Raw genomic sequence first — 12,716 nt, 5'->3', positions numbered from 1 at the left:
AAAGTTTGCTTCAGATATTATTGACAGGTCAAGACTTTCAGATGATAAAGTTGTTGATACTCCAGAGATTGTTGGAATGAAAATGCGAGCCGATGATGGAGTTCCTTTGGACAATCCAACTCCCTTCAGACAGCTAGTGGGATCTCTTATGTATTTAAGTATTACAAGACCAGACATAACCCATGTTGTACATATAGCCAGTCAATTTCAACATGCTCCAACATCAGCTCATATGAGTGCAGTCATGAGAAATATTAAATACATCAGAGGCACTATAAATAAGGGAGTCTTTCTGTCCTCTTCTTCCTCCTTAGATCTTATTGCATATTCTGATGCTGATTGGGGAGGAGATCCAAATAACAGGCGCTCAACAACTAGTTTTTGTATATTTCTAGGTGAATCTTTGATTTCATGGAGGTGCAAGAAACAACAAAAGGTGTCATTATCATCTACAGAAGCTGAATATAGAGCAATGGCAACTACTACTATGGAAGTCGTGTGGCTCAAACAACTGATTTCAGATATGGGGATTCACCTTCAAAATCCTACAAGATTGTGTTGTGACAATAAGAGTTCGATATACATTGCTCGAAATCATACATTTCATGAAAGAACTAAGCATATAGAGATGGATTGCCATTTTGTTCGTGAAGAATATTTGAAGAAGACTATTGATCTTACCTATGTGACATCAGAATATCAACTTGCTGACTTCTTCACCAAGGCACTATGCTCACCAAGATTCAACTTTTTACTTGACAAACTTTCGGTGATTTCACCATAAGTTTGAGGGAGACTGTTAGAAAATGACATATATATGTATATACTTGAATATATATATATACATATTTTTCGTAATACAAGAGTATGTATATATATATGTATATAACTATATATTTAAAGTATATACTTATATTCTTGTAATACTTTTTTATTTATTTATTTTTGTAATTTTATTTCTTTCTTATTTTTTGTCTTTTTGTCAAACAGTCATAATTGACTAGAGCTGTTGGACTGTCAAAACAGCCAACAGCCTTTTTGTCAGGTTCTATCAAACAGTCAAAATGTTGACTGTTTGAATAGAGCTGTTGGGCTACTCCCAACAGCTCTAATTAGAGCTGTTGGGAGTAGCCCAACAGCTATCCCAACAGCTATTTTAATAAGGGCATGCTGCCCATTGTAATTCATATACAAAGGTAGAGGGTTTTACCTCTTACATATTCAGATTCAAGTGCATTTATGCACTATTCTTATGTTTGTGCTGTGGAGCATTTTGTATGCTATTTTGGTTTACCATATTGGGTGAATGTATGTTTTGTCAAGTTGTTTGTAGACTTGATTGTGTGAAAGACTCTTTACATGAATGGCTGAGTCGACAAGTCACCAAGTTGACTCGGCGAGTTTTTAAGCACTTGTAAACAGAAATAGAGATCGTTAAAACCTAAAAGTACTAAAATTACCCCAAGACATTACAGAAAACAATTGGAACAAAATATCTTTTAACTTTCAATACACTTTGTGTTTCTGTGAAAATGTAGTACTTGATATGTTCCGGATGTAGTACTCAATATGTTTAAAGAAATTCAGGTTTTATTTATGTTAAAAACTTAAAACTTCACTTCACTTTCAGATTAGGTCCACCGAATTGGATGATTACTCCTTTTAGTGTAATCTAATTTATTTGGAAATTGTACAAGATTTTCCAAGTTCAAAAGTAATCTACAGCCTATAGATCATCATCCCTGTTTGACAGTTTTATAGCAATACTCATGAAAATCCAATAATAACACAATAGACATACCCTATGAGAAGAACAAATGAAAGACATAAATTATTGGTCAATGTTATGTGATTCAAGACCAGACCAAAGTTATCAGCATCGGTCCACTTAATCCATGTTACATGCACACATTCCAAGCAGCAGGGTTTTCAAAGGCTTGAAATATTTAAAGGTGTTTTGTTATTTAACAAGGTGAAACCCAATTGCATGGTCAATGGAATCCAAAGCCTTCTCCTCACCTGACTGTTTGATCTGTGTGGATACCAACAAGCAAAAAATCTCCAAGACCACGAGCAAGCCGCAGTATCTACATAGAACATGACAACAATGTTGAAATAAATACAAGAAACAATAGCAAGAGAGTCTTGTCAAAAGAAATTTCATGTCAGAAAATTTTACATAACCATGCCTCAAGCTCAGACCTAAAGACTCATCAATAAGATCACAATGATTGCACGCTATGGGCTTGTCCAATCAAAGAAAAGAAACCATTAACACAAATGGTGCAAGTGCTTACATGCTAAAATGCAATAATGATGCCGCTTTTTCATAATGAAATCGAAAAAACCCGTTTATAATGACAATATAATAAGGCACAAGCTCTAACCACAAAAAATTGGCATGTTAACACATGAATGCACACACAAACACAATGTATGTGTGCATGCATGTGCATACATATATGTGTGTGTGTTTGCACATGCACACACATGTCCACAAACATTGTTATATCCACAAATTATATACTGATGGTTCAGGTCCTTCTGGTTTTTTAATAAAATGGAACTACAACCTGAACTTTTTTTTCTTTGGTATGCACTCTCAAACCTTCACCTCCCCCCCTTCCCCCTGCCCCCCCACCCGCACATGCACACATGCAAACAAGCACATGCATGACACGTGGACAGGGGCAGGAAGAGTATGATACCAAAGACAAAAAGAAACTTCCTGAATATTAGATGCAAGATGTAAACAGTGGACTAAGACCCCGCAAATCAATGTTTAACGAGTTATAAGGACCTGCAAAATCAGTATATAATTGTGGGTGTAATAATGCACACACACGTACACATACACAAACAAACACCCCCAAAAAGAGATGCCTTATGGTAAATCTTAAAAAGTTATCTTGTATTAATGCTAAAATTCTTAACCGGCCTAGGATATGTCTATATTTACAAATTGCTGGCCTCCACAGCCTACAGCAAACATTAACAAGTTCACTGACTATTGTTGCCCCTAAGAAAAGTTCAAGCTTCCGTGATGATGACTTTATCAGAGATGGGAGGCTTTATCTGCCTCTCGAGATTTCCCTGTGAAATTCTGGATCATTACATGTGAACTCCTTACTAGTTTATATTATCAACTTAGGTTTATTCTTAGGTGGCAATTTGATGCTAGCACAATAATGGAGGGATTTTTGTCATCCCAAATGAATTTTGAGATATATTGGTGCTTCGGATCATCGATGTTGGCAAAGAAATCAAGCATCATATCCTACAATTACCAAACTGTCAGTTTTATCTTTTGAAAGGTGCTGTAATCATTTGAAAGTCATAGTTTTGACTTGCTATAAATATTTTATTAAAAGTTGAGGTATTGAACATAGTTATATGCTATGTCACATGGGTGCGGGTGCGGGTGCGGGTGCGACACGGGTGCGGCACAATTTTAAAAAATTTGGACACGGGGACTCGGCTATATATATAAATATTTTTTTTTAAATATATATATATATATATATATAATAATATATCCTGTGTGTGCATATATCTATATAAATTTTGGACACTCGGCTCGTGACTCTTCCGAGTTGTCTCAGATCCTGAATTAACTGAGTTAAAATAGTAGTATAACTGGGTTAGAACCAAACTTGGCTGAGTTTATCATTGACTCGGCTGAGTCTTAGCTACCATGGGAATAAAACATCATCAAGGTATTAATTAAAAGCATTAACTAAAAGCATGTTCTGGTAAATGCATTAAACATCTTTTGCTAAAATTATAACATTAATTAAAAGCATTAAAAGCTTTTAATTTTTCAAAGCTAGATTTGAAAAAGAGAGAGAATTAAATGATCTCGGTGGATGAAAAATGTTGGTACTGGTGGATGAGAATTTATTAGCCTTTATAAGAGATAGAACTCGGTGGATGAAAAGTGTTGGTACTCGTGGATGAGAATTTATTAGCTTTTAAGATTGAGAGAGAGAATTAGATGATAATATTTAAGAATAATTTTTTATGGGGCTTATGAGAGAGAGAATTAAATGATAATTAGCTTTTTTCATGCTATATATATTTTAAAAACTATATAAAAAGATCATTTTTTTTGTTTTTTGCTATAAAAATGGACAATTTTGGACTCGGTCAAAGTTGACCGAGTCCAAAAGTGGACGGACTCGGCCTCGACTCGTTGACCGAGTCCGACTCGGCGTTGACCGAGTCCAGGCCGAGTCCGAAGCCGCACTCGTGTCCGCACCCGTGTCGGGGCGTGTCGACTCGGGTGCGGCGCCTCCCTAGCCGAGTCCGTGTGACATAGGTTATATGTTATGACTTATTCCCTATAATGTTCATATTCTTAATTTTTCTTCAAAACCCAGTTGAGTTTATTTGATTCATAAAGAACCGAAAAAAAAATGAGCAATCTGATAGTCACACACTTAAACATAATTGAATGGGTCTAGTTTGTGGCATGACAAAAATCAAGTTTGATGTCCTAATATTGTCAGTGAGCCTACTTTTGGGCAGCTGGTCACTAAAAAGGAGGGGGAAAGTAAAAACAAAACGACTAGAGAGAAAAATGAATTAAGATTAAACAAAAAAAAAAAAAGCAAAATGCATAGAGGAGATTGATTTCTATGTAACACAAAAAAATGTATTTGCTTCACTATTTAAGTGGGTAAAGGAAAAAATATGAAGCTATTTGGTTACCACAGTTAACCTCCTGATATGCCTCCATAAGTAGGAAACGGTCTCAATTAATTGCATTTGTGAACAGGATAGAAAATTTATATGGTCATCCTCCCACACTTTGCAGCGATATTCTATAGTCACCATACAACCCAGTGCCTTTGTGCATGTGCACTGGTATTGCACGTAAGAAATGATACATGGCATTTTGATAAGGTGATGAAAAATGTCTGTCATTCAACTGTCAAGTATCATTCATAAACATGCAACTGAAACTGAAACTGGAATCCAATGACACCAAACAGCTGAATCTGAAATCCCTATCTTTGTCAATGATCGAGGAAAATATACTGCTGAATGGAAAGCAAATAATCCATCAATTACGACCACTACATGGATATGACAAAGTTCTACATTTACTTGAAGCAAGAAATAGTTCGATCAGCAATATAAAGAAACACATCCAAGAAGCAAACTCTGCCATGTTATTTAAGATCCAACATATTGGGATGAAATTTGACCAAAGTCACGTTATGAAAAAAAGTTTGTGTTTGAATGTCCTGTACTTCTAAGAGCACTTCTGACAGAAGACAAGATCTTAGTGCACATAGAACAAAATCTAGATGTCATTATGTGCATAAGTTTATAACCCTACAAATGGAAGAATTTATAGCATCACTAAAAGAAGCACATGGTTCACCAAGAGAATACATTGGCAAAGTGCAACTACTGTTTGAGACACCATGTTTTGAAAATGCACCTCAAAGTTCATAATTATTTTGATTAGACTTATATGATAGCTCAAAACTCTTTGGACATCTATCTTCACCATATGTAACAGTTGTTACACAAAATTTCTCAACGTCGGTATTGCATTTCAAGATCACATCTTAAGCTTTCAAAGTGCAAGGTGCAAATTCTACCTCCACATGTCCAGCATGGAAGAGATCAAATGCGCCATCTATGTAAACTATGCGTGCATCTGGCCCCGGCCCCTACATCCACAGACAAAAATGAGTTAAAGAATCATAAGGGAAGGAAATTCATCATCAGATTCTAAAGGCAATATCAAGCAGAAAATGTTTCAAGCATTTGCCTGTGTGGGTTGAATTATACTACTACCAACACTATTGGAGCAGATGGGCTTGAAAAGCATTCACAACATAAGAAAACTTCAGCAGATTTTTGGCATCAGACCAAACTAAAACCGTGTGCACCAAATGGATTGTCTGCCACTGGATTACAGCCTTACCATCGCCAGTAAGCCCCAAGTATGGATGTTGAATGCATATAATACATATATACAAGTACATATATATGTATAATGCACATATATAGATATATATTAGGGATGAAAATCGGTCGGATCCAGGATGAGGGTTTAATGATTGTTGTCTGTTCCAACCCAATCCGGATCCAACTCTCTCAAGTATTTAGCTGATCCGGATCTGATCCATTTGCATCCCTAATATATATACAAAAATTTGTATCACCCATTCTATGATAGTGCTTTGTCCTGGGTATATTAGTATGGTTTACCCTTATAACAATTTTATATAGTATAAATGCATTTATTGATATCAAAATTCAAAAACAGGAAATCTTAAATAAAAAGCTTACATCTGTCAGAAAAATTACAAGTATACCCTTGACGGTGTCATTCGAAAGAGAGCAGTAGCATGTGTCAGAATTTTGCAATTTGATAGGGATAATAAAAGTTTATGAACTTGTTCAAGTCCATGATAACACAACATAAAGACACACATCTGCACATGCACGCATGCATAGGCACATGCATGATGTTGTTTAGCATCCACAGCCTTTGGCAGTCTCTAAAAGATCACCAATGCATGTATAGTTACATACACGTCTCTGTGCATTAAAAAACTTTTGCCCCTAAACAAGTGTACTGATTGTTGGCCCAGCGAGAGACGATATAGGAATTTCATCTTATCCTGGATATAGAATTAGTCTCATGCATGTTTATGTGTATAAGGCACTGCAATAGAGCTGCAATTTTGCTTAATAATTGCAAGAACAGGAATATATTATGAAAATGGAGCAATGGTCACTCTTAAATCATGCCAAATAGCAAGCTTGTGATGCAACTATTGAAAACAATATTACAAAAGTATTAAAGAATAAATAAAAAATGTATCCATTATTTATGATCAACAAGAGTTGTTCCAAGGATCACAAAAGGGCCAGTGTTTGTTTATAGATTAGTGTAATAAGAAATATACAAATCATGTGGGCCATAGGACTAGTTTAAAATTATCAGATCAAGTTAGATCAAGAAGCTTATCAAGGTCAATGAATAGTTCAGATCATCACTTTCTCCGTGCCTCCTGTTTCCTCCATATATTATCTTCCTCAGATTAACAGACATAGTTCGTCGTCAAGAGTCAAGACCACCCCGTGGTCATCGCTGTACACAAAAAACAGATATAGATGGCCAGGATTTTTACATGGACTATCAGCTGCAGAACAAGACAACATGTAACAAATAACTAAAATGCATAATGAGAATTGGAATTTTCATATGAAGACTCAGAGCAAATACCTTCCCGTTGGAGAATTGTACAATCCTTCGAGATGTTGGTAGGAAATGTGATATTCGAGTTGCACTTGCAGTTACTCCTCCATCTTCAATCTTATGGCTATGCCCATGGCTGAATTGCCGTTGCAAGGACGCATGGTTATGACTATCGCTGGTCGATCTCTCCCTCACACAAAGAAGCATACGGCCTGTCCAGAGAACAAGATGTCGAAATTCATTCATAGGATCAAACGCTACGCTGCAAGCCGAAAAAACTAGCCATGGGCATATTTTCGACGATCGATAACTCAAATCATCGTTCAGCAGAAGCCCTTCGCCATGAAACCATTAAGAAACTGGAACATGCAGGAAGGAAAGGAAAGAAAGAGAGAGAGAGAGAGAGATGTTGGAGCTGGAGAGGACGAGACACGAAGGATACCAACAATGTCAGTGCTCGAGACTCCTTCGGTCCGCTTGATCTGCTTATACCGACCAGCTTTCTTGGCGAGGGCGTACGCATCGGATCCGTCGGGAAGGAGGCAGGGATCATCTCCGTGAATTATGTAGTCGATTTTGTATTCATCAAACAGCTTGTTCATGAATTCTTCCGTTATTGCGTAAGGAGCACTGGGAATTACCTCATCCACCCATTTCAAAGCGTTTACCATTATCATCCTGCGGTGGATCGGGAACGACCCGATGGATCCGAGTAAAGGAAATCAGTGAAGGACCGATAGGCAAAATGGAAACAAAGAGGCTTCTTCTTGAAGAAGAGAGAGGAGGAGAAACACTTAAACCCACCTTTCGTGGAGAGGAGTAACGGGCGGGCCTTTGTTGACGGTGATCTCATCGTCGCTGACAACACCGACGACGAGCTGATCTCCGAGGGCGCGAGCTTGGCGGAGGGCGTTGCAGTGGCCATAGTGCATCATGTCGAAGCAGCCGTCCATGTACACTCTGACGGGTTTCTTCTTGCTCCTCTTCCTCCACCACCCACCCAGAAGAGGAGGGTTGGGTAAGACCAAGAAGAAGCCTATGGCGGACGCCGTCAGGATGAATCCCCCGATCAGACCGGTAGCTAACCATCTGGAGTTGACCTGATTCTCGGGGCGAGAGAAATCGGAACCCATGGGGACACGAGCGAGCGATTCCACCCAAACTCGCTCCCCGGCCGGCCGGCTAAGTAGCGGATGATCAGTGACTCTCAGACTCGGTGGAGAATCGGAGGGAGAATAATCCGTTAGTATCCTCTCACACTCTCACCGTGCGATCCAAAAGCCACCGTAAAAAAAATTAAAACGAATACTTGTTCAATCAAATCGCTCGGGCGTCCTTTAACATTAATCAGACGGGGATAGGGCCTTCCCTTCCCTCCACCCAAACTCGCAAAGGCGAAAGGAAAAAGAGGAGCTCTCTCCTCCTTGCACGGACAGCCCAGCCCCTCTGCCTCCGGTCGCTATTGAATGTCGGATGATGATGACCTGACCGGTGACAACGAACAACGGACGGATGGAGCCTGCCTGCCTTGAAAACCGAAGCGACAATTTAAAGTCATTTCGTGCGATTCGCAGGCCATTGACTCGGGCCAAGATCTAAACAGCGGCCAGCAAGTGGCCACACACAACTAGGAGTGTCAACGGGTCGGGTTTACCCGTACCAAACCCTATAGGGTCCCACTAATATGTGATTCCGGGTATAGTTTGGGAAATTTTATACCAGACCTGGGCCCGACCCGAGAACCCATTAAGACCCATAATTTTTCAATGTAAAAATGATAAAATATTATTATTTTACCTGATATGGTTTGGGTTTGGTTCATGTAGTTCTTATTGGGTTCTGGTATGGTTTCTCTTATGGTAGTCTTATTAGACCTGGATCCGGACCCGATACCACACTCGAAAATCAGGTTCACACACTCCGCCCTCCCACGGTCTCTTTAGAACCAACCAACTAGCTTCGTAGAATACTATTAACGTTTCTTACCAGCTTACATCCATAGGTGCTTGCTCGAGACTTCTAGCAAGTTTGGAAGAGAGAAAGAAGTAAGAAAAGTGACTTTTTTGCTGAGAGGAATTTTCTTAAAATTGCACTTTTTTTATAAGAAACATTCCTCCATAGGAGGGGGCGGAGGTGTAATATCATGTATTTTTCCATGGTTTTTTAAATTCAAAAACTGTGAAATTTAGCTAAGTGTTTTATAAAGTTAATAAAAATCATGAAAAATAACTTTAGTTATAGTTGGCGTCAGCTGGGTCTGGGCGTGGCCCAGGACCCACTGACAAGACCAAAACGAGGCAATTACTAATTGTAAAAATTTTCATTTTTAACTATTAAATTTGAGCAAAAATTCAGGTTAAATTCAGGTAAAAATCGAAGGCAAAAATCTGGTAAGTATACTGTTAAATGTGTCATAATTCTGAGAACATTAGTATTTTATTTTTTTTAAATCGCGTTATAGTTGGGCCGAAAATCGCGTTTTTAAAAAATGATCTCTATTTTTATCATTTTTTAGCTTGAATTTCATTTGATTCAAGTTGATATGAATCTAAAGTCAGCCCAAGACCTATATTAACTAGGATATGATACAGGTTGGGATCTATATGTATTTTGGATATAGATTTGGATCTTGGATATGGATCTGAAATCTAACAGTAACCCATTTAAAGTTTTAAAATCAATCTAAAGGTTAAATTAAAAGAGAAACTGCTTTGAGAGGACTTTCAGAGGGAGGCGACACCATATGAAATATTCTAAAAAATATATATATTTAGTAACTAAATATTAAATAATTAAAAAATATTAATTAATTAAATTTTAAAATTTTATTTATTTAGATAAGGTAGAGTTCCATATAGAGCAAAACCCTACCTAGAAAGGTGTTCTAGAGAAGGCGTCACCCTCTACATAGACTTCAAGTTCGTTAATTAATTTATATATATAGGATAATAAGAAGATAATAAGGAGAGGTTAGAGAGAGATAAAGTTTCATATTTAGTAGAAACTCTATCCTCTATAAGATAGAGATCTCTAGAGGGGGTGTCACCTTCTAGAAGAGCCTTTTAGAAATAAGAATAAAAAATTTATAAGGGGTCTAACTCTCTGCTCCCTCTCTAGATCTCATTTTCTAGAGAGAAGGAAAAAGAGAAAAGAAAAAAAGAGAAGAGAGAGGGGAAAAGAGGAAGGAATAAGAAGGAGGACAGGAAAGGTGGTCAATCTATCATTTTCACCCAATATCCGATGATTTTTTAATCTATTTTCATTTCCAAACCAAGGAACAAGTTTTTCTCTAATTTTTTATGGGCAGAAATAGGTAAAAACTTGATTCATGTATGGGTTTGAGGAAAAAAAATAAATTTGGTTGTGAAGCAACATATATTTAGAAATATGTATTGTTGATTTTAGTAGATTAATGTATTCATATTATTTTTCATATATGTATCAATTTTTTTATGTGTGCAAGTCTTAAAATATATGTAAAAACATATTTTTAGATTTGTCGATACCGATAATTCTTAATTTTTACATGAAGAAATTAATAAATGAACCATGTAGATAGGTTTGATATTTTTGTTCATGATAACATGCTTGTAATCTATTGTTATTGAGTGTGTTTTTGCTGAATATATATATATATATATATATATATATATAATAAGCTTTGGTCTTGCCGATTTTGGCATAGACATGTTTCTATTCTTCATGTTAAAAAAAAGATATTGACTAGTGTAATATGTTGTTTATTTTTCTGCATATTGTTGCCCAAACGGATTTGTTGTGTCATGCTATTATTGATGCAGAGCATCCTGAAGATCTGAGCTTTGAAGACTAATTGGATTCAAATCCAATTCCCAAGATCCAATCCAGGATGTGATCCAAAGCAGATCCAATCATGGAGGACTATCAGGGTCCAATTGGATCTCTGCCAACCCAGACCCATTTTGATTATCGTGCTATAATATATGAGATATTTTGCAACTTTCTCGGAGATTGTATTTTTGCTATTCAATTCTATTTTGGCATTTGAGGAATCGTGTTAAATATTTTTTTAGGAGTTGAATTATAACGCCCCAAAAATCCAGGACTTGTAACTTTTAGAATAGTTTAGAAAGCTTTGAAATTATACGATTATCAGAGTTTAAATAGTACTTCAGCGGAAAATGATATTTTTAAAACCACAAGTCAATGGACCTTGAGCGCATTAAAGCGTAAACTTTCCTTTGTCGAATTCCGCACAACTATTGAACTCAAATGGTTTCGAAATACAGTTTCAATAATTGAGAATTTGTTCATAAGATTCTTACAACTCATTATGTTTGTTGAGACCAAAAAGGAGTTTACTAAAACAGTTTTAGTAACTCAAGGTTTAATTAAAAGAAAATTTTTGAAATACACTTTATACCAAATTTATCAAAATGTCCTCAGGAGTGAAACGTCTGGGAAAAAGCTCTATCCTGATCTCATTACGCCATCGTGTCATCGCAGACTGTATCACCTATACATCACCTACCCATAAAATGGGTTAGTTTCACGAAAAACTGGTAGGTGCACATACAGGACGATATAGAACATAATTAAGCAGAATAATTTAATATGGCCAGTAGACAGACAATTAAATAGCACTTTAATTTCAACAGAGTCATGGAACAAACTATCATGAGCACAATGCTAAAATTATTACAAGTATTTCACTGGCACAAGTAGGCTAACTATTACAAACGAAGAATTGCATAAGCAATTTAACTAGCAAAATACCATGCTACATCAACCACACGCACAATTCCATAAGTATTGAAACTAGTTGCATGCTACAACCTTCATACGTACATACTCAACAAATTGTGTGATCAGATTTAAATTATATTTCGATATTAAGTACCCCAGTGGGTACACACAAGGCACAACTCTAGAAATAGCTTAGACTGATCCGGGGGTTTATTATGCTATGTATTTTATGATAATCCGGATAGCTAACTGAGTTCGCACCTTAGGGGACAGTCAGTGACCAAGAGAGAAAATCCCCAAAACAGCATAAACAATAAATGCATCCTGAACATGGAGGGCTACCGCCTAGGATAATTATGGTAGTTCTCTTCCCCTAACCCCGATGACTGAGGAAGCCGAGTATTTTGCTCGTAACTGTCATTAATGGCTTATCCATCAGAGTTTTTGTACCTTCTTGTCCTCTCTCCTAATAAGAGTCAGTGGTTCAAATGAGTACTTCAGGGGTAGTTAACTGAAGACCCATTCTACATACTCTGGTCTTTCGACCCAACTCGAGTATTTTGCCAGTGAAGGCGAAATCATCACCTATTTAGGTGATCTCAACATATTGTTATTTGCACTCTTCGAGGTTGCCACAACCTACTCATCCAATCATCGCAATGTAAAAAGACGTACTTGTCAAAAAGTACGAACGTACTTGTCAAAAGTATGACTACGATGAAAGGGATATGGTTTCACCAAAGAAACCCCAACAGATATTATCTGC

General features: G+C 37.0%; 1 protein-coding gene across 2 annotated transcripts in view; it reads right to left on the bottom strand.

Annotated features, from left to right (window-relative positions):
• The window catches only part of LOC149842771 (ethanolamine-phosphate cytidylyltransferase-like), a 35,234-nt gene extending 26,484 nt beyond the window's left edge, over positions 1-8,750 (bottom strand). The window contains exons 1-5 of one of the 2 annotated variants that reach the window (XM_089999423.1): positions 8,030-8,750; positions 7,668-7,903; positions 7,253-7,437; positions 5,613-5,684; positions 2,020-2,087 (exon numbers count right to left, since the gene is read on the bottom strand). In XM_089999423.1, coding sequence (XP_089855549.1) covers positions 2,020-2,087; positions 5,613-5,684; positions 7,253-7,437; positions 7,668-7,903; positions 8,030-8,358 — 890 coding nt within the window. In that variant the 5' untranslated portion in view covers positions 8,359-8,750. The remainder of the gene's footprint in view (positions 1-2,019; positions 2,088-5,612; positions 5,685-7,252; positions 7,438-7,667; positions 7,904-8,029) is intronic. The other variant, XM_089999424.1, reaches the window with a different exon arrangement.
• Between the last annotated feature and the right edge of the window lie 3,966 nt (positions 8,751-12,716).

The sequence above is a fragment of the Nuphar pumila genome, chromosome 3 (assembly GCF_984573655.1).
Source record: "Nuphar pumila chromosome 3, dmNupPumi1.hap1.1, whole genome shotgun sequence".
NCBI classification, from domain to species: Eukaryota; Viridiplantae; Streptophyta; class Magnoliopsida; order Nymphaeales; family Nymphaeaceae; genus Nuphar; species Nuphar pumila.
Note: the sequence above shows the minus strand (reverse complement) of the source record. Positions and strands in the feature narration are given on the sequence as shown.